The sequence below is a fragment of the Amphiura filiformis genome, chromosome 15 (genome assembly GCF_039555335.1).
Source record: "Amphiura filiformis chromosome 15, Afil_fr2py, whole genome shotgun sequence".
Taxonomy (NCBI): Eukaryota; Metazoa; Echinodermata; class Ophiuroidea; order Amphilepidida; family Amphiuridae; genus Amphiura; species Amphiura filiformis.
In genome coordinates, this window is record NC_092642.1 from 21889680 (window position 1) to 21913603 (window position 23924).

At 38.7% G+C, this 23924-nt stretch overlaps 2 protein-coding genes across 2 annotated transcripts; one reads left to right on the top strand and one right to left on the bottom strand.

Annotated features, from left to right (window-relative positions):
* The first annotated feature begins 5701 nt into the window (after positions 1-5701).
* Positions 5702-22482, top strand: LOC140171393 (uncharacterized). Its single transcript, XM_072194639.1, is given in 4 exon segments — positions 5702-5781; positions 18144-18305; positions 18962-19702; positions 19705-22482. Coding segments are annotated over 3 exon segments (3183 nt in total). The 5' UTR covers positions 5702-5781; positions 18144-18261; the 3' UTR covers positions 22103-22482.
* On the bottom strand, positions 12370-13986 carry LOC140170798 (craniofacial development protein 2-like). The gene has a single exon (XM_072194018.1). The coding sequence runs from the start codon at positions 13984-13986 to the stop codon at positions 12370-12372; it is 1617 nt and encodes a 538-aa protein (XP_072050119.1).
* Positions 22483-23924: the final 1442 nt, after the last annotated feature.

Genomic DNA, 23924 nt, shown 5'->3' on the forward strand with positions numbered 1-23924 from the left:
CCGACAGTAAATATTGGTATTGTGAAGTAGGTGGCTTTATACTCATACTTTGCTATCTACTGAAGATATCCTTTTTTTAAATTCACTTTGATATCTAAGATATAGCCTATTTCATACCCACATCTTACTATCAACTGTAAGATAGTTTTATAATCGTACTATGCTATCTACTGAAAATCACGAATTTATACTCAACCTCTGCTATCTTCGGTAGATAGTTTTATACTCACACTGTGCTACCTAATGAAGATCATAAGTTTACACTCAACCCTTGCTATCTTCTGTAGATATAGTTTTATTCTCACACTATGCTATCTACTGTATATAGTATTATATTCACACTATGCTATCTACTGAAGATCACAAGTTTATACTTAACCCCGTCTATCTTCGGTAGATAGTTTTATACTCACACTGTGCTATCTACTGAAGATCACACTATGCTATCTACTGAAGATCATGAGTTTATACTCTACCCCTGCTATCTTCTGTAGATAGTTTAATACTCACACTATACGGTAGGCTATCTACTGAAGATCACGAGTTTATACTCATCCCCTGCTATCTTCGGTAGGTAGTTTTATACTCATACGCCCTATATTCTACCTGCACAGAGAGCCATCATCTACAAGGCCATGATACGATCAAAAATGGAATATGCCAGCAGTGCTTGGACTGGTGCAACTAGCTCAGCTTGACTCCGTCCAAAATAGAGCTAAACGTGTCATTGGTCTGCCAACAAATGAGTATGAAGATCATCGTATTCAGCCATTGAGCCACCGCAGGGCAGTTGGAGCAGCCACCCTCTTCCATGGTATGTTTTACAAGGAGGCCCCTGAGTTGTAATGCCAGCTGATGCCAGACATCCATGTCCATGACCCCAGGTTGCGACGGTCTGTGAGATCCCATGACCTAACAGTGGAAGTCCTAAGATAAAACCTTGTCAGCCATGAAAGATCATTTCTACCATCTACAGCCCAATTATGGAATTCTCTACCTGCCCAAATTCCAGCCATTAGATCGAGGGCCAGCTTTAGCAGGGAGGTTAATCGCTTTCTGGGTACATCCTCGTCAGCAGCTTCTAAATGATTTATTTGTCTCTGCTGTTAATGCCCAGTTATGCCATGTCGTAAAAAAAACAAAAAACAAAAACAAACTATGCTATCTACTAAAAATCATGAGTTTATACTCAACCCCTGCTATATTGTGTAGATAGTTTTATACTCACGTTGTACTATCTACTGAAGATTATGAGTTTATACTCAACCAGTCTATCTTCGGTAGATATTTTTATACTCATACTATGCTATCTACTGAAAATCATGAGTTTATACTCAATCCCTGTTATCTTCAGATATATGGGGAAAATAAAAAGTTTAGGTTTTTTTTTACCGTTAACTTCAATATTGGCTGAGGGACAGTCGGGATCACCGAGTTAATTCACTAAGAATAAATAAAATACTTACATGAACTGAATTATTTAACAGATGTTTTTGATGAATAGTATAATTAGTTTACTGTAAGTTTCACCCCATCTATTATGGATGGCGGATACTTTCTTAAGACGCCTAAGATAATACGCTTAACCTTGCAATCGTAGACGTCCACACAAAATCAGGCATCGCAAACGCAAAATCGGACTCAACTGAAATTTTGGGAATAAGCTTTTTTCGTGAATATCTACTGAAAAATATCATAAAAAGAGGATGCTAGGATCACGAAGTACTCCTTTTAGGGGTAGGTCACCCACCTTTGCAAAGTATTTTTTGTGGGACCTGAGCGGGGCTGAGCGGGGACCCGAGGGTACATCAGACACACCAAATTGCATTCTGAATACAAGGAACGTCCATCTGATATCAAATTAAAACCCCAAAGACTTTATTGGAATCAGTCAATAGAAGTCTATAGAAGGGTAGACAGGATATCGGCATATTGGTTCACATATGGAAAGAGTATCGATACATATCGATCGCGGCAATCGGCTGATATTTCTTCAATATCTACTATTTAAATGGGTTACATGAAGTTTGGTCTTTGCGGGGGTAAGGGTTTGAACCCCAAAAATGAGTTGGTTTGCTAACTCACCCCCCCAAATCAATTCTCTTAAAACCAATCCCAAAAGAAATTTAAACTTCCCCAACCCACTACCCTATAGTAAATTAAATATTAAAAATTGGCCCGGTAAACACATAATTTCACCTTCACTCTGTGCAAAAAGAAGTGTAAAATTGAAAATTGGCCGGTAAACATGATAAACATAAACTTTCACCTTAATTTTTGGCCAAAATAGTGTATAATTGAAATTGCAATTGTAATTTGATTTTTTTTTATTTCCCCACTCAGACAACTGACCCTGATACGCCACTGAACATAATAAATTCTTGGACCCTCCCCCCTAAAAAGTATTTTACAAAGTCCACACTGGTCACATGTGATATTTAAAGGGGCACATGCACTTAAATTTGCATAATAATACAACGCGTGTCTCTATTTCGTATATTCTCCAGACTCCAAGGCCTACTCCTCAGTTGCAGACTAGCTTTAGTCTTGACAACTCATCAGCAGGACCGTCGAAGGCTGGACGGTATCTAGGCACCGTTCAACCAGTTGGAACTGTTCTTACAAGATCCTCCCGGCTTCAGGTGAGTGGTTTTAAAGTTATACTTCCATGGCAGATGTCTTCCAGGGTAGGGAAGGTTTGTAAGACTAAAAAAGAAATTGTTAACGTCTAAAAATTCACGGCAGTTTCAAAAACGAATGCGGAATGATGTTTTTTTTTACGATTTATTCTATTTTGTAAAAACTAAATTTTGAATGAAGATGTCATTTTCAAGTGTTCAAAAGTACACAGAATAAAATTATAGTTTATTTACACAATTGAAGTACAAATATCAATTGTTTTAAACCTAAACAATGCGAGTATCGAATCAAGTATACTCTTCTTCCAAGTTTTTCTTAGAATTTCATTATTTTACGACTAAAAAAGAGGAAATAAGAAACGAATTCAGCCTTATTTTAGCCTAAGAAGCTGACATTGGCTGGCGGGTAAACATCATTATAATATTTTCCTGTAAACTTGTGAAACTTTTAATGAGAGCGTATAATTGAAGTGTCATCGCGTATTAACTGCGTTGAAATGCACTTTTCTCTGATTGGCGAATGTTTGAACGAACCTTACGCTACGTGTTGTTAGCCCTTACCATAGTATTATATCATTCGCTGTTTCTTTTTTTGGAAGTGAATATTCATTTATTTGACAAAAAATGTATATCAATGTATTGAGCTGGATGTTTGAATTGAAAAAAGTTGAAAGAATTCACGGAGATCTTAAAATTTGAGTTTAAAAAATCCACTATCAAGAGTCGAGGGAAAACCCCCTTGTCTAAACATTGATATCGGCCCTAACAAAATGCTATCACCAAGGGTTCTCACCAGGGGTCGTATTGCAGGTTTTTGCCCCAGGTAAAAAGCAAAAACTAAAAAAAAAGTGATAAAAAGTTCAGTTTTTCATCTCAAAACAAATTTCTAAGTTAAAACCCAAAATTTCTGGAGTGTAACAAGGTCAGATTTTGTAATTATTAGTGACATATTAATGGCATGGGTTTTCATTGCTCACTAGTGCTTTCAACTGAAAAGTGGCATATCAAATTCAAACCTTTTTCATTTTAAGGATTTGATGAGACAAAAATAATTATGTTGAATGATTCATTAAAAGTTGTGTGTTACTGTTTATGAGCTTTCTGTGTTACTTTTTAAAATTTGAATGACTATATATTTGTTTTGCCAGTTTTTGCTATTTTTGCCAAAGGCAAAAACTTTCAAAAACAGGTTTTTTCCACTTTTCTGGCCGGCAAAAACCGAACTCTGGTTTTCATCAAGGTTGTTCATCACAAAATCCAGCAAAATATTATTGATTAGGATGAAAAGTCACTAATGCGGCCCATACACGGTCATTTTGATTGATCAATATTAAAGACCCTAGATCCAAGAGTTTGTATCCACTCCCGACTCTATCGAGGGTCCCCAATATTGATCATTCTTAGTCAGTGGGAGTGGTCTAGTTCGTATACACATTTCTGATTGGATAACCGCATGATTTCGGGTGCCGTCTATCAGGCCGTAGACGACCCCACGTCATCATGCGTCTTGATAATGCGTAACATGCGTGTAGAGGTGCGCGTATGTATCGCGCTGGATGCGTAGACTAGTGCGGAATACGCGAACGCGCTAGCAATACGCGCAACAGAATACGTGAAGTTGTAAACAAGTTTCGTTCATTTTATAATGAGGGAGTTTTTATGTCGGTAACTTAGTTTTTGCTTAAAAATTTGTTTACAGTTATTAAAATAATATTTAACTGACTAAGAATGAGAATAAACGATAGAATTTTTATTTTGCCTATCCTCTCCTATGATAGACGACAGGCAGGTCCAATATTTTTATCGTAGTGGATACCGGCTGCGCCGGCATCCACTACTCAAAATATTGGACCTGCCTGTCGTCTATCACACGGTAGAGGATAGGCAAAATAAAAATTCCTATCGTTTATTCTCTAAATAAATGTGATCGTGTATGGGCCGCATTACCTGTTCAGACTCCCTTTTCATGTTTTATTAATTAATGTTCAAAGTAGAAACAATGCATATTTAAAAAAAAAAAAAAACAGGAAAGAAGTTTGTGTAACCTATAGAGCGCTTGGATAGTGCAAGGTTATATTGATCATGAATGGGGCCACAAAATTGCCCTATAATCATGATAATACAAACGAATAGATCCTTTAATTTCATTGAGTAGTGTATAATGAAAGTTTCCCGTATGTATGATAGAACCATCATATATTGATGACCGAATTAAAAAGACTATGGTTTGCGTCTGACGTCATGGCAAAGGCGCGACATGATTGGTTGCTGACCTGCGCAGTACAGCATTTTTGGTCTGGTTGACAGGACGTCATACGCAAATTAGTCTTTTTTAATTCGGTCTTCAAGAATCTAAGGGTGAGTTTCTTGAAGGGTAACTTATAGCCCATATAGTCCAGTTGCAAAGTGTATGGTTTTTATATGTCGTGGAGGTTTTGTGATTAAGACTTAGAACCAAGCTATAATTCATGCTGAAGACCTTGAATTACCAGAAAAAACTTCGGTGGCAAATGCACTTAGTTCAAAAAGAGTTCAATTTCAAAATTGATCAGATTTTGTTCATAACCACATCAAAATATAGAAATTGTCTAAGTGCAATGACGTCCCAGTAATACAATGAAGGCTGACGACAATTGAGCACAAATAAGCATTACGTCATTGCACAATTTCGGCGCGGGAATTTTGAATATCGCGTGCTAGCCGACTGTTTTTATTCGTTTTAATGGTCAATATGATTTTGTTATAAATACAACCATGTGATTTGTGCTTGATAATTATTTTTCTAACATATAAGACATAATGTTATGCTTACCGGAGACTCCTTTTAAATATCTCAGTAATTCAATGTGAATAAGCTCAAAAATTAAAATATGCAATACTATAAATATTAACAAGATCAAAATACATAGTATATACCGATTTTCTAAAAAGGTATGTTTCTATAAACAGCAATAAAAGTGTCATCATACCGTATACCTAGCAACTGCATTTTGAAACTCATAGGGCTGTCGGATGATTGATTATTTCATAATAAAATATCACCTATCTGTATTTACAGCAGCGCCATCACACGACTGACATAGTGAGTGGTTTGGTTGGCAGAGATCGAGCTGGTTAGTCTACCATTGTGCAGGAACAGTCTGTAAGTAAACATCTAAAAAAAAGTAACTAACCCCCTTAAATAATGGTAATTATTCAAAAACGGGCTATTGTATTAAAAATATGTAAAATGCGTTGGAAGCAGAATTTATTTCTGCACATTTTGATACCTCATTTGTAACAATTGACTAACTATTGACGCCCACAGCGTACATTTAAATCAATATAACTCAAGATTTGAAAGTTGCAGTAAATTCTGTTGATTTGTATTCAGTATAATGTAAGGAAATCTGTACTGTTGTAAGTGCAACTTTCAAATCTGGACCTCACTATATTAAACGTACCGGTGTTTTATTGTTTTCTGAGCTATTGTATCAAATGATGTGTCAAAATGTGCAGAAATCAATTTTGCTTCCAACGCATTTTACAGATTTGTAATACAATAGCCTGTTTTTGAATAATGGCCATTATATACTTCATTAATATATTCTTGTTCATTGATTGGTTAAAAGTGGATCACATGACCAAAAATAGTTTTACCATCAGTACTCCTATCCGTAAATAGTACCTCTAAGCCGTAAATAGTATTTTCAATGTCCCGGATGAGCCGTAAATAGTACCTCCAAGCCGTAAATAGTACTTTTGACCATGCCTTCCGCGCGCGCGCATTCGATGCGACGGAACAGTTCACGCACGCGAAACTGCCATAGCGTCATTTCGCGCTGCTGTAATTGGTTAGCCCGATTTTAGGCTATTCGATTTTTTGAAGGGTAGGTTGTGCTTAAATTAGCCGTGCTGTTCACTCAGGATAGAAGCGGGAGAGTCAAAACGTCAAATAATTTTCTTTTAACAAATCAATGAACAAAGAACATATTAAGGTTAGCCGAGAGTTTTTCATGCGCTTGATTTCAGAGGGGCGTAAGTTCATAACAGAAACAGCCATGCAGAAAATGAACAAGCGTACCGGGACGTAGGCCTACTTACAATAGAATATCGATCCACGGTCAAGACATGAAAAAGCTATGAAACTTGGCTTAATAGCTCGTGCCCGGAGCTCGTGAGTCGCGGGGGGGTCATGAGGGGCGGCATGCCGGGGGGCACAAGCCGTTTTCGGCAATTTTCATAAGGATTTTATCAATTTTAAAATTGATTGGGGGCACTTCGTCAAGCTACGCCCTGGAAAATGTGTTGATTTTGAATTTATAGCATTGATATCTTTGATGAAATCAATGCTGCTATTCCCAATACAATGTAATAGGGTACACTAACATCAACAACAATATCAAAAAGTAATTATTTACAAATCGAATTTGGGAAGAATATCAACAAGACAGACTTAGCAGGCCTACAAATTTCTGAATTATATAAAGTGAAAAACAATCGATCACGATTCACTGCAGTCAGCGAATCAATCAAATAAAACTAAAAAGACAGGAGCAAGAAAGAATAAAGAAATAGTGAAAAAGAGAAAGAAAGAGAGAGAAAGAAAAAGAACTAAAAAGAAAGAACGAAAGAAAGAAAGAAAGAAATGAAAAAAAAAGAAATGAAAAAGAAAGGGAGAAAGAAAAGGGAAAGAAAGGAAGTAAAAATGAGAAAAGAGGGAAAAAAAGGAAAATTCAGCCGCACGGGGACTCGAACCCAAAAAAATAGTTCATAACAGATTCCCAGTCCAACGCTCTATCCACTCGGCCATACATCAGCTTATGCAATTGACTGTTCTCGAAGCGGATATGTAACTATAATTGGATGCAATTACGTGATTACAATCGCGTCCGCACAATGGCTCTTAGAATAAACACGCATGTCGGCGCTGAAATTTTGAACGAACTAATGGAGGAAAACCTCGTTTTTTGCAATACTAGCTTCAATTTGGAGTGAAAATCAAATGGGATAGCAATTGGCAGAATGTTGAGAAATAATGTAGGTATTCAGATGTCTAAATTAACGTCCCGTAATCAAGATATCGATAATTACACAAAACAGTTTTTTCTCAGGCAAGATTCTCGAAAATGTTCCCCAAAAACGGGCTTTTAAAATTTAATCGGTACTGTATTTGGTTCTTCCCCATGGCAACATTATTTCTTTAATCGATTTGTAGTACAATACAAAAAGAAGAAAACAATCACTCGGTGTGGTTTTATACGGGGCGCACATTTGAAAAAAACGTCATGGAACGTGTTTTTGATCTTGTGAACATGGTGCGAAAAACGGCTTTAAACGAAGGATTTTCAAATTTATTTTAAAAATTTGTATAAACACACAAGAAAAATGTTAAGCTATATCCAATGCACCAACATTTCACTTGCTGCGATATTTGATTACTGAGAAAACTCTGTTTTAGAGAACAACTTTATACGTCTTTTATACGTTTTTTATACGTTTCTTTGTGTAACCTTAATGAAGTATATAAAACAAATATATACTGCCTTTATTCGAAGTTCTGGTTAAAACTATGGTCCCTCGTTGAGATCAATTAATACTATTTTCCTTTGGGGCTGCGCCCCTCAGGAAAATAGTACTATTGATCTCACCTCGGGCCCATAGTTTTAACCAGAACCTCTCATGGCAGTATATATTTGTATATTATTTAAGGGGGGTTGGTTACTTTTTCCCTACTTATACAATCGATAATTCATACCGGGAGCCACTGTACCATTATGTCTGATTAGTGCAGATTGATATTATTTTTCACACGAGGACACGAACACGAAGCATCCTTGATATGAGGGAATATGAAAAAATCAATCCGAGGTCAAAGGTCAAATGTTTAAGTTTCTCGATTGGGCTACTGAGGCCATTCGATGTCAAAGGTATATATTTGGTGCAAATCATCCTTGATATGAGGGAAACATGAAAAAATCAATCTAAGGTCATCTGCGTTCAAAGGTCAAATGTCCCGATTGGACTTGACCGTTGTGCAAATCATCCTTGATATGAGGACAACATTTAAAAATCTAAGGTAATCTTGGGCCAAAGGTACACTCGTTTTCAAAATGTCATATATTGTCACATGGGTCAATGTGGTTTTCAGCTTAAAATTACGTTTTCCCTCAAATTACGTACACTAGGCGGCTCTCGGCTGGGCGCGATTACCTGGCTGACGGAGACTGTACCCACCAAGTTTCATGCCCATTCGACAGTTTTTACTAATTTGACCTCAGATGATCCCTGGTGAATGGTAAATGACCTCCCCAAAATTTGGCTCTAAATGGTGATTGTACCCACGAAGTTTCATGCCCATCCGACAGTTTTTACTAAAGAAGCGGCCCGGGAGAAGCGGTTTACTAAAGAAGCAGCAGCCACTGACGATGCAGCAGCCACTGACGATGCAGCAGCCACTGATTTACTTATTGACCTCTGGATGACATCGGGTGACCTTGACCGACCCACTAACCAATACAAACTTGTCCTGTATGTGGTCAATATGCACCCACCCACCAAGTTTGAGGAACGTGCGACTCATAGTCTCCGAGAAAAGAGGTGGACAGACAGACACACAGATTCCGGTGAATTATATAAGATGTGGCATAGTGATGATACTTGCATACACATACATTGACATTAGCTTGTACCGTCTCTGGGGAGCTCACGTATTTAGGACCAAAGGTTATTAGGGCCATGCAGTTCGTTTTGTAACATAGAAAATCGACTTCTAGTGTTCTTGACTTAGCCAGTTTAAAATAAAGAAATAGTAAAGATATAAAAATAAAGAAATAGTTACGACAACTCAGGAAATCTGTCCAATTTTCACGGCGTTAGTATTTTAATTGTAAGCCCATCAACTTTTATTATCTCGAGATTGTATTTTCGTCAGGAATTCACGAAGTCACGTTGCGCAATTGAGTTCGTGACGTACTTATTGACTTAAAGCCATATTATAACATTTTCAAACAAAATAGATTAGCATATATTTGCCATAGAATGTTAGCTTTTACTGTCAGATATATCCCCTTTTATTTTTGAGCCGAACAACTACGGCAAAGCAAAGACAATTGGAATTTACTACCAGCGCACATGTCGCCAATACGTACCACTCCTTTGTTGTTGTGTATATCACCGTCCCGCACGCCGTGTACGTACTGTGTGTTATGAACATCGTGTATGCGTTCGAATAATTCCATCGTAATAATAAAGCGCCGGTTCTCGGATTTTGGCAAAACTACAGCATCTAGAGTCTTGATTTTTGCAGGGTATATTTGTTCAATAAAGTACAATTTAATCGTGTAAAAAAAGGAATTTTAAAAATTCAGTGACGGCGTCTTCCTCAGCAAATGTTATAATATAGCTTTAAAGTCAATAAGTTAGGATCTCGAGATCATAACTTTGTGGCTTAGAGCTTGTGTTACAAGCGCCATCATTTGATAACTATTATGAGGCGCTTGTAACACAAGCTCTATTAAAGGTTCGTGACTTTAAGGAACTCAAACGCGGCGTGAGTTTGTGAGTTTCTGACTTTAAGTCACGAAAATAAGATCTCGAGATTTAAAAAAGGTAGACGAGCTTACAATTAAAATTTCAACAAAAATCTTGAGATCCAGAGTTGTCTTCACTATTTCTTTATTTTTACATCTTTACTATTTCTTTATTTCAAACTGGCTAAATCAAGAACAGGATTCAAGTCAGGATTCGTGATCACAAGATCCTGACTTCTGGAGTTACAAAGCTAACCGAATGGCCCTTAGTTACTTCCTTATGTATGTTAGGTACAAAAACTCATATTCCAAAACTTCAGGTCAAATTTGATCAATAATTGGTATATACTGCTGGTAAATAATATTAGTAGCTTTACCGAGATGGTGTCACTGTACCGATGAAGTTTACAATATACACATGTGAGGGATGTTGTCACATCTTGGATACCAAAGTACAGCATTTTGGTAGATCAGGCAACACTCATTATATTTGAACTTGACTGGGCCAGTAACCTTCATTGTCAAAACATAATTAGGGTGGTATTGTTTCAGTGCGAAAAAAGGGGAGATATCTGAACAGAATTATCTTAGTGCCATATCTTGATAAAATTATATCTAACGATCAAAAGTCTATATGGAACCAGTTTTATGATCGAACAACTTATACATGATGGGAGCCATTCCTTTTCAGGGATATTTTTATCTAAAGAAACCGTAAGGACGAATGATGTGACTTCATTTGACCTACCTTGACCTAAGGCGTCGGCACGGATGCTGATGCACTCTGCCTTGCCATCTGATCCATGGTGAATCCATGCCATACCACTCGGTCTTTGGCCATTCTTCCTGCTGCTGCTATGGAGGTGATATTTTTAGCCAAGCAGTCTGTTTTGATAGTGTCCATCCATCTTTTGGGAGGTCTTCCACGTGGTCTTTTTCCATGTACATTGCCCTCTATCACAATTTTGGGGTATCTGTCATTTCGCATTCGCTGAATGTGACCAAAGAAGCGGATCCTTTTTTTGGTGTTTTTATCAATGATTGTGTTGTTCAGTCCAAGTGTGTCCCGTATTATGGTGTTGCGTATTCTGTCCAGTCGTGATACGCCCATGATCTTTCTCAAGCACATCATTTCAAAGACTAGAAGTCGATTTTCGTCTTCTTTCTTGATGGTCCAGGTTTCGGCTCCATACATTAGGATAGATAGTACTAGGACTCTGTATAGTTCAATTTTGGTGGCCTGTTGAATGTCCTTTGCATTCCATATGCTATGAAGTCTTTGGACTGCTCCTAGAGCTTTTCCTATTCTGTGTTTGATGTCTTCTCTGCTTGTGCCCTTCTGAGATATGGTGCCTCCCAGGTACACAAACTCATCCACTTGCTTGAGCAGATTGCCATTAATGTTGATGTTAAGGTTGACTTTTTGGCTGCTGATAACCTGTACTTCGGTTTTACCAATATTGATCTTCAGTCCGAGGTTCGAGCTGCTACGAAAGACGTTGTCCACTGCAGTCTGCAGGTGACTAGCAGAGTCAGCTAGCAGCACAATGTCATCGGCGAAGCGGAGGTTTGAGATCATCTGTCCCTGGATCAATATTCCTATGTCGGTGTCATGGGTTGCGTACAGCATAACAAGTTCAAGAAGTATGTTGAAGAGTTGTGGGGATATCACACACCCTTGCCGCACTCCCACTGTTGTGTGAAACCACTCAGTCAGGTCGCCATTCACACGCACAGCACTGTTTGATATACTGTATAGTGCTTTGAGGAGCCTGATGATCTTACTTGGGAAGCCGAAGAATCCCATTGCTTTCCACAGCCCATCCTGCCATATGGTGTCGAAGGCCTTTTCAAAGTCAATGTAGCAGCAATACAGGTTCTTGCCTTTCTCAAGGAATTTCTCTGCGATTTGACGTAAGGTGAAAAGTTGGTCGACTGTTGATCTTCCAGGTCGAAAGCCAGCTTGGGATTCTGAGATGACCTCCTCTGCTTTTTTTTCATGATTCTACGTTGTAGAATGGTGGTGAACACTTTCCTGCATGGCTCAGTAGGCTGATGCCCTGTAGTTTGCACAGTCTAGCTTGTCTTTTTCTTGAATATGGGTGTTATTACGGCCTTTCCCCAGTCCTCTGGGAAGACTTCATTCTTTCATATTTTGTTGCACAGCCGGTGCAGGATTTTGACACCTGCTTCACCCGATGCCTTAAGCTCTTCAGCTGTCACGTTGTCATATCCAGGTGCTTTGCCATCAGATAGCTTTTTATGGCACTGGTAATCTCATCCTTCAGAATGTCTGGCTCCTCTTCTGTGCTTGGCATTTGTGGGATGCTGTTTACTATCTCTTCATTAATAGGGTTTTGGTTGTTGTAAAGTTGTTCATAATTTTCTCTCCATCGGTTTTTCACATCTTGAAGTTCAGTTAGTATCTTTCCTTCTTTGTTCTTTACAGTCTGCATTTTGGTGGTTGGTTTGTTAGTGATTTTCTTTATTGTAGAATACACCTCTTTTGACTTGGCAGCCTGGTGTGCATTCTCTACATTTCTGCATAGGTCTTTCAGCCAAATGTCTTTGCAGCCTTTGGTTTTCCGTTTGATTTCCCTAGTGAGGTAGTTGTACCTTGTCTTTTTGCTAGGATCTATCAGTTTCTCCTGCTTGACCTTTGAACGTTCTTCACTTAAACTGATGACCTCCTCGCTTATCCAGGGTTTAGGCTTTTGAGCCTTTTTGTTTCCCAGTATCTTCTTTGATGTGTTGCTGAATGCTGTTTTTATTGCTTCCCATGAGTCATTGATGTCAGTGTCTTCATCGTCAAGCAATGGGGCAAAGCTACCCCCAATTTCGACCTCATATCTCTCTCTTGTAGCTTGAGTCTTGAGTTTGAAGACATCATATCGCTTGGGATATTTTGGTTTAGGTTTAGTCTTGAATTTCAGTTGGATGTTTGCTAGTACAAGTTGGTGGTCGGATCCCACGTCAGCACTTGGAAAGCTCCTTGAGTTTGTAATGCATCCTTTCCATTTGCTGCTGATCATAATAAAGTCAATTTTATTATGAGTTCTTTGATCAGGGGATTCCCATGTCCATTGTCTGCTGGCTTTGTTTTGTTTGAACATAGTGTTGGTGAGGCACAGATTGTTTGTGGCGCAGAAAGTTAACAGCTTTTCACCTCTGGCGTTTATGTTCCCATATCCATAGTTCCCCATTACATTTGCCCATTCTGAGTTGTTGTCTCCTACTTTGGCATTGAGGTCCCCCATTACCATTAGAATGTCTTTTTTGGGCGTTTTGTTTATTTCATGTTGTAGTTGGTCGTAGAATTCGTCCACGCTGTTTTCAGTATCTGCAGTATTGGGTGCATATACTTGGATGATGGTGATTGCTCCCGTCTTAGTTTGAAATCTTGCAGACATTATTCTTGCTGAGATGGGGTTGTAGCCTAGGAGGGCATTTTGTGCCTGTTTGTTGAGAATCAGAGCGACTCCTGCTCTGTGGATGGTATCATTTCCTGCGCAAAGGATTTTATAGCCTTCCATGGTTAATTCGCCAGAGTCTGTCCAATGCGTCTCAGCAATTCCCAGTATTTCCCATTTAAAGTTTTTCATTTGATTAAGTAGTATTTCCAGGTTCCCTGGTTGATACAGTGTTCTAACATTCCAGGTCCCGATTCCAATACTTGTTTTTGTAGTTAGTAGTGCCACTCTTTCCTTTGGTGTATCAGCAACAACCCGTCTAATTGGGAGTCGGCTTGGTGTTGGTCCCGCGCTGGGAGAACCATCAAACCTTCCGATTGGCTTTAGGGCTGCAGCGTCATGGTGCTCTGTCCTTTGTAGGCCCATTAGAAGAAGTGGCGGGTTAGTAGTTTCAGGGCTTTAACCCTGGTGCTGTTTTGGTTCTTCATCATGAATCAGTTCCACTCATATGTAAGCTAGGCGGGTGAGTAATCCTCTCCTAGCCACCCTGGTCTGTCCGCCACCAACTGAACAAGTCAGTTGGCTCACAACCCCGCCACTTGAAGGTAGACCAGGACGTTTACCCGTTATCTCACAAGTCGGTCGTCCCCTCACACTACATGCTACACTACTGTCTAAACTATCTACATGCTACATGCAAGATGCTACCAGGGACGGTCTCCTCCTTGTATGGTCCATCATAACAAGTATGATAAGAGACTACAGGCTTTTAGGGGGTCAACATTAAATTAAAGGAAATCTGTACCATAAACTAATCAATGGCTAATATAGTTATATACCCCTAAATTAAACATACCAGACAGTCTATATGAATTTCGGAATATTCCTAACAAAGAAAAAGCACTTTTAATCCTTCGTTTCTGCGATTCATGGAAGCCGCCATGATAGCTGCTTGCGAATCCTTTCTGCCACAAGCGGTAGTGTAACCTTTCACACAGACCCGCGGCGAGCGTGTGTTGCTATGGCATTCGCGACCCCACAGCGAATTTTGGTTTTAGTGCTGTTTTTACTTTTCGTTCTCAAAAGACATTGTTGATCATAAATATTACTTAAAATACATTTTTTATGTTCTTCTGTAGTTTTATGGGTAAAAATTGTCGCGTTTTCTTTTGAACGAATGTTGAATCTGAACTTTGGTAGTATTCGCTTCGTGTCACCAAAGTTCACGAGGGACGAGGCTCGTGGCACGGATTTCGATGGTTTCAAAATCGGGGTACCGTTACAGCGTAATAAAATACATCGGGTATCAATATGGCCGCCACCATGGATTACAAACTGATCGCTGATTGTCGTAAGGAATTAAGAATTTCTCCTTTATTTGGACGTATATAAGCTTGGGACTTTTACTGTTTGTCGTTTTTATTATTACTGCAACTATATAGCCATTGATTAGTTTATGGTACAGATTTCGTTTAATGGAATATGACATATCGTGACCCTACTACGACATTTCCCCCAAGTCATTTTTTAGATAGAACAAAGTGCAAAATGTGGTTCAAGCATGCATCACTCACGAAATCACTCTAATTATTTCGGATTATTCCCTTTAATATGTATCATTATCATTTGTTTTTGTGCAAATATTGGTGAATAAATATATTTAAATGCATCTTGAACCATGTTTTGTACTTTATTCTCAAACTTACAAAAAATGACTTCAGCAATTAGCGTAGCAGGCTGACGATATGTACTTTAATTACCATAGGGTTAGAACCTATGCTTCCCATACTGTTCTTGACAATGTGATTTGCATATACTAGGGATATGAATCGATACACTTGAAAAAGTCGAGATGATTAACAAACCCAAAACGGTATTGAGAAAAATAATAAACTCGCTGAATGCAGCAATTCATACTGCGAATTTTGACATCTCATTTGTTGCACTGCGATCTCGTTCAGAAAAGATACAAACATTTCAATGGTAAAGGATCGGATTTCAAAAGTTGCAGTAGCCGCTCAGTACAAAAGTGCATTTCCTCACAGAACAGAAACATTTTCCTCACTCAGCAGGGATACATTATATGTCTGGCTTGATGGGCGTGTTAGCCATCTTCTTCAGAGTGTCCCATAGGTTGGGTTCAATTCTGCTTTTCATCGATTATTCAACCACGCAACCATCGTAATGGTTCAAATTTGAATAAAAATGGTGCGCACAATATAAAAGCATGTACCACATTGCATACTCATCCAGTAATCTATGCAGAACCCTTTGTTAGGGACTTCTGCAACTTTTGAATTCCGACCCTTTACTATTGAAATGCTTGTAATTGTCTTCAACAAGATCGCAGAGCAACAGATGAGGTGTCAACATTCGCAGTATGAAATGCTGCATTAAGGGATGGGTTTATATGTGTGTAAATGGAGGAGAAATGGGAGGATTTGGGCATGTTTGCTGTGATTGTTTGCCTAGCAATATTGATCACAAGTACACAATTGATGGCGCATATCAAGGACCAAACTCTATAGTTTTATATTTGAGCACGATCACTTCTGTAAGGTCATGGGAAATTATGTAAATCGGCTTTTATATTTGATGTTGCATATCGGCTCACGCACTTTTTTTTTGTACCCAGTATTTCACAAAGTCCCTGTACTCTGATGACCCTATGACTTTTTGCTGGTATGTTGAGCACTTTAAACAATTAATTATAGTACTTACCTCCTACTTTAGGAACATGCATATGCCTTAATGTATGTCGACCATGTCAACAACCCAGTGTAGTTTTACATGGTTGGAAAAGTCTATTTCCTTTCGCTATTTTGCCAATCATAATTCATAAATTGTCCAACTGTTTTGACAAAAAAGAGTTTTGCAACTATTCCGCCAGCAAGGAAACACAAATTTATGTGTATCCAGTGCGTCCTTTACGTTTAAATAGTTCAGTTTATTGTCAAGTTGTGCCTCTATACGCCATATTTACGGAATTGATGATACGAGCTGATACGGAATTTTTGAACGCAAATTTCTTGAAATATACATTACCTTTTTAACTTCTCGCCACGAAATTGAATTCATAAGAAGGTCAAGTACAAGCCTTCCATTATGGCTGGTATCATCATCTCGATTGGTGTCTTGTGTTAGTATTATTCCATATTTTGCTGGTAGAAGTTCAATGAAACCCTCCATAATTCACGACTTGTGTCACTTGTGTTATAAACTCGATGTGTTTACTATATTGTCGCTCGGGTCCGCGACTAATCGCAGGGACCGGTCTATCATTAGCTATTCTATACACTTTTCAATAGCCTTATTGTGATGTGTGGGAGTTTTAAAAGCCGAGCCATGAACAAAATATAATGCGAGCACCCGGGGGCATCAACTTTAGAGGTGACGGTATGTGCCTGTCAATATATGCCCCTTTTTTGAAGCCGACTATACCCGATGACCAGGCACCTTCAGTTTTCAAAATATTATACCCAATGACCCCTTTTTCATTTTGATTGTACATAATGACCCTTTTTTTAATAAAAAAACCCCAACGTTTTGTATGATATGCGCCTACTTCGCGACGCTTGTAGGCACATATACCCATCAATTCTAAAGTTGAGTGCCCTGGGTGAGCGCATACTGCGGGCCAATGAACAATGAGATAGTGGCTTTTCTGATATCGCTTTGAGGAACTGTTGAAGTATAAATCAGCCAACGAGTAGGTGTGTCCAAATTGCACATCTTGAATTGAGACCAAGACATGCTGTTATTTCAATTGTTATACCGTTCCGGTTGGTTTATTACCTACCATTGCCTACGAGATGCAGTTCTAAGGTGACAGAGGGACAGGTCTGCAATTCGATTCCACAACCATTCATACCTTTCATCTGTTTTATTGTATTATCGTGCGAATTGCTCCGTGGTACCTTACGGGTACCTGAATTTTATTTGAATGAAGATGACTCTGTCATGCTCGACGTCATATTGCATAATTTCTATACAGTATATGCAATAAACCAACCAGAACAGTATAACAATTGAAATAATAGGCAGTTCTAAGATAGGTTAAGAAGAATATAACGTCACAATTCTGTATTATTATTCAAGGTTGTAACGTGTGTCTATGCTGTCATGTAGGCCTACCTGGCAACAGACACGCCCCCGGTACAAACAGATGAAATTTGTAGAAAAGCGTGATTATGACAAAAAACATTAAAAAATGATACTTTGAGGTATTGTTTTTTTAATTTTTGTATGGCAGATCATACATACACATGTGCTGAGGTCAAAAAGGTAAAAATTTTGTTTTTTACCCCTGACTCACCTGTCATTCCAAACAACCCCTTAAGCGAATTTATTAATTTGCCGAATACTATTTTGTATTTTAAATTATAGCGACTTTTTCAAGTGTAACAATACATTTTTGAGAAGTGTACAAATGGTGTATAAAAACCCACAGCCACATGCAGCTAAGAGACTTGTAGTAGTGATTTTACATTCTAAAGTTTAGGAAAATATGGGGCTCCAAAAATAATCGACCTTATGTTGGCCATATGTATTTGTTGTATTTATGATTGTTATAATTATTACAGGATGTTACTGTGTCATCTTTGGTGATACCTACAACGTGTAAGGAAGCCGAACTTAGTGCTCGTTATTGGCTTTACGATTGGCTCCTGTTACAGTGACATACAGAAAATGGGCTCCATCATGCAGCAAGTGTTGTTGTTTGCACTGACGTTGGCATTTTTAAGGTATTCACAATACATGTGATATATTTTACATTGAGAAACCTAACAAATGTAGCTAGCAATACATGCATGAGTAATGTAGGGTTTATTATGTTATGGGTTAGCGTCCGTCATCGTCCTTTAAAAAGGCGCCTTCCCTGTGACGTCAATGACTCTTGGGAATGAGCAAAGTAGATATGTATGCAACAAATTTGGTTGCCATGTACAATAACTTTCAAAATATCTGCTCCGAAACGAAATCAGTGGTCATAATTCTAATAATCAATTTTAAAGAATTTATCAGTGTGTAATATGATATAATGTGATCATAAACTAGTTAAAGCCAACTCAATTCGTAAATAAAACAAGAACATGGCCAATCATGCGCCGATTTCAAGCAGCCTACGAGATACCCCGCTGTTTCCGGTTTTGGTTTTATAGCCAATGAAATCGCTTCTTTACAAATAGCTGTTCGGCTGTTTTGTTGTACCAGGGAGAGATAGGAATCGATTTCATTTTCTGTGTAACCGAAACAAACCAAAACAAAAAAACAACAACTGAGGATTCAAAATCACCTGGGCGTCTATTTTTTTTATTGCATTGCTGGACTGAAAATCTGTGTGTATTATATGAAATTTGAAAATTGAAATACCTAATAAAAATTCCTTCCTTTTTGCCAGATGCTACTGTCACAGCCAGGAGTTTGACGACACAGAGGTATGTGATTTTGTGGTAATTGGATCTGGGACTGCTGGTTTGACTGTTGGGGGTTTATTGGCAGATATTCCATACTGGAGAGTTTGCATGTTAGAACGTGGGCCTAGCGAGAATGAGCGAAAAATGTATGGCTGGGGTACCAACTCCTATAAGTTTACAAGTGCTCACGATCCAGTTTGGTTGACGGAACCTACACTTCAAACAATTGTTAATGGTTACAACCAGAACAAGGATGGGCGAAACATATATATTCCCCGATATCGTGGTCGTGGAGGCACTTCCAGAGTATATGGAGCCATTGTCAGACGGGCAAGTCCTGACGTTCTTGACATGTGGCCACGAGGTTGGAAACACGAAGAGCTTTCACATTACTACAGAAAATCTGAAGATCACTATTGTCATTATGATTCCGAAGCCGCAACAGGGATTTCTGAGGAGGAATGCAATAAATGGCACGGAAAAGGAGGGGGAATGCAGGTTAACACACAACTAAAAGAAGCATTTCAAAAGTTTCCAAGAGAAATGGCGTACATTTGCAATCAAACCACAAGGCCATGGAACGGTTTTGCTGCTGATTATAATGGTCCTGAAGAAGGCAGAATTAGTTGCAGTATGTTTCAGCAATTCAAACTAAGAACAGAAGAACGTGACAACCGTGCATCCAAAACGGGCCGAGGCAGCAGTTTTACTGTTATTACAAGGAGGCGATAAACAAACCTGAACTTTACACACAGATGACAGTTACAAAAATCCTTTTTGATGGCAATGGTGTAGCTACTGGCGTTCTCTGCCACCATGGCCAGGAGGGGCAGGTTGTGAAGTTTTTAGCACGAAAAGAGGTTATTCTCGGCGGTGGTGCATTTGATACGCCTCATTTGCTTCAAGTTAGTGGAGTTGGTCCAAGAGATTTATTGAAGAAGATAAAAGTGGGTGTAGTAGCTGATAATCCTCATGTTGGTCAACACTTATGGGATCACATATCGGTGCCATATGTTTTGAAGCTAAGTCCAGAGTCCGATGACTTATGCTGTTCCGTTAAGCCAGGTGGAACTCCATATGTCAATATCGATGGCCAAATCCGCAAAACAAGCTATTTGGACAGCATCAATGGTCCATTTTCTTGGATACTACATTATCGATCAAACAACACTCGAGGACCAAAAGTGATGTCAGACATCCAACTGTATGTGATGGGAAACTCCAAACTCTTCGATGAAACAGGTTCTCTGTGCACATCTGATGCGGGATTAGAACTGAACGAGTACGAATTTGATGGAGAGCACGAATATGACGATAAAGAAGAAAACCTTGAAGGGACTATTCGTATAATTAACCAATGGCCAGAATACAGAGGCACTGTAACCGCTAGTACCTCTAGCATTCTTGATAAACCTTCAGTTGATTATGGATGGTCATATACAGTAGATGGTGTACAGACCCCAGAGTTTCAAGAAGGAGCAAAGCTTATGAGAGATCAAATTCGTCTACTAAGAGACATGTTTTTTGGTAATGATGTTCATGAAAACTTAAAAAAATTAGTTGTAGATGAAGTTGCACCTGGAAAAGATTTAGATACAGATGAAGAGTTGGATGCTTGGTTCAGAGGAATGTATGTGTCCGCATTGCACCCGGCTTGTACGTGTAAAATGCCTGAGTGCGCAGATGAGTACTTACAAGTGCGAGGAGTGTCAAAATTGAGAGTTTGTGATACGTCGGCATTTGCCACTCAAACGGACGGAAATCCTGCTGCTACGCTATATGCGATGGGTGAAAAACTCGCTGATATGCTCAAATATCAGTATGTAAAGTATGTTAAAGTTGCAGTACGTAAGGATCTATTCGTTCCTGTGGAGGATGGGCAGGATTATGAACGTTTGGTAGATGTATCAACGATAAAAGCCGGCACACAATGCATTGATGTCTCATTTACTAGTCAGTGGATATCAACTGGCAAGGACACGTCTGCTGTACTATATGAATGGTCTCTCACCTGTAATGGAGAATTTGACGACAAAGAAGTGGCGAATTTTGTTGCGAAAGCAACTCTGGATAGCGATACTAAAGATGATTGCTCGTCAGAGGGCATTCCACTATTTACCACAGAAAATGTTGCAGATGGAGATCAAGAGTCCAAACCCTTGCATTATGAGTCGTCTTACATCTATATAGTTTGGTGTCAAGCTTACAAATCGGCCACACCTGATGAACTTTGGACAAAGGTTGGTACATGGAAAGGGCCGAAAATACCTGGGACAACTAACTGCTTTAAACTCAACTGCGACCCAGAAATATGCTCTAAACTGGTGAAGTTTGACGATTCTGCAAGGGAATTTGTCTATACCGATGGAGATTCAATGAACACAACTGATTATACTGCGATAAAGAAGGTCGCATCCCGCCACTACGATAAATCATCGGTCTATTTCAGATCGGCGTCGATGAAATCATATCCGGGCGCAGATTGGAAGTTTGCTGCTGAATATTTCCTCGAAGACGTCTATGCTTCATCAGGTCGACGACTGTCCCGTCAATACCCACCACTGAATAGTCAACCTGGTTGGTGGTCTGAAACGTCTGATGGACTGTTATATTATGAAGCCAATGGAATGCGCACGAGTACAAAACTTGCTAGTTTTGATTTGGACGGTACACTTATAGATACAAAGAGTGGTGACACATTCCCTCAGGATGAGAACGACTGGGTGTTTAAATACGATGGAGTAGTCGCAAAACTGCAAGCAAACCACAAGAATAAAATCAATAACGTTATCATGAGCAACCAGAATGGTATTGAATCCGGAGCACAGAGCAAAACTGAATGGATGGATAAAATAGAGCAAATCGTATCTCAAGTGGACATTCCAATGTACGCAATGGCATCCATTCGAGACAACAAATACCGGAAACCAAAGACTGGAATGTGGGACTACTATACGTGTAAACTGAACCAGTTTCAGATGGTCGATAAAGCAAGTGCTGTTTATGTTGGAGACGCAGCTGGTCGTCCTTCGGACTTCAGTGATTCTGACAAACAATTTGCAGACAACGTTGGAGTCCAATTTCAAACTGAAGAAGCGTATTTCCAAGGGAAGGTAGAGCTGTAATGTTCTAGAAGCAAGTGCAAATATGATTATTGACAAACATGTAGAAAAGTAGAAATGTGAAGTCATTTTCAGATATGTTATGCAGAATTAAAATGATATCAAATTTGTATATCAAGAGAAAACTTGACTTATAGCCAGAACGCGGACCCTATTTTCTACGCAAAGTCTATGGAAAGCTATTTAGTGATATGAACCCTCTTTCATACCATCAAATATCGAGTCCATGTCATCTGCACATGGTGTCAGGAAATTAATTTAAAGCCATGACATTAGCCGGGGACATCGGTTGACATTTATGGGCGAATTGAATTGTTCAGTTTTATTTATATAGATAAAAGCAAACTCTCTTCCCAATACATACTGCAATACCGAGCTTTTTACATAAATTGTTTGATTGAAAAAACTACTACAGTCAAGACCAGTAAATCCAAAATAAGTCAAGCGTATCTTTGAAAAGGAAAAAGCAACATGAAAGAAGAACTATTACTATAACCAGAAAGCTGGTAGAGATCTTCCCGTACTTATCCCAGGGGGTCCATTTCTACATCAAGATTTAACAGATGGCGACCAACAAGAATACTTAAACATCATTACTTAAATGTAAAACGCTTAGGAAAAACAGAATTCTAAGATCTTAGACTTTCAACCTTTGAAGCAAACAAAAATCCAAGTTTTGCTTAACCAGTGACAAAATTCCATCAGCCACCAACAGTCAAACCTCCAGTCAAGTTCAGAAGTTCCTCCACAAGATCATTCGGCAGAACAAGAGCTAACAGAAACAGCTACCAACTCAGAGTAACGACCTCCAACAAGACCAAGTCAATAGATACGTCTAGCTGAGCAACCCCATCATAAACCATTAACACCATCAGGAACAGATGTCGCAACAAGAACCAAAAGAAGATATTTTACCCTTCCCAGATCACTTCATTTGATCAAATAACAACCCCATTACATTGTACAGGCTCCCTTTGTTTTCAATTCGAGAAAAATTAAAGATAGATAGTTAAGAAATGAACATATTTTGCAACATCTGGATGTGCTCTGACTATTGAGGTTGATTTTGTCACTGTCGATCCATGTTGCACTAGAGAGCAAATTGGTACAGGAAATTAAAATGGGTGAAGTGTATTATGGGAAGTGTAAGGTATATTCTCTTTGTTGAACCTATGAATTTACAAACTTCAGATAATGCTACTTTGAAGAAGGTATATCTCAGTGTGGCCGGGTTAGCTATTTCAAATTTGTCGGATAATGCATGACACAATTTTAAGCGAGTACTATGTCATATAAACTTGTCACGATGGTGATCCTTGTTGCGCATGAAATCTAGCATTTAATTTGCTCACCGATAGCTTCACATTCGATGCTAAAGCCCGATGCTTTCAAATTCTAGTAGTAACATGATCATAATTATAACAATTTTGCTCAAATTAAACACAACAAATGCCCTAGGTCTCCTAGATTTTTCTTTACCTTATTTCCCGCGCTCCAACATGAATCTGCAATTTGATGTATGACTTACATTTTTATGATTCTGCAGGCTATATCGAAATGATTCAGTACCCATCAATTTACTGAAAAGCCTTCCTCTTCCAAATTCAACATTGGAAACACATGAAATGTCCAGAATGTATTATTTATGACTACATTATTAATCTTCAAATTATTTGGTTTGAATTTTTATGTGTCAGAATCATCCAATATCAATGAAAACTAATGGGTACCAATCATTTTGATACAGCTTGTAAGTAAAGCTTTTTGTATTTGTAGTGGAATTTGCACCGTGTATTTCGGGAAAAGATTATGATACCTATAGTTA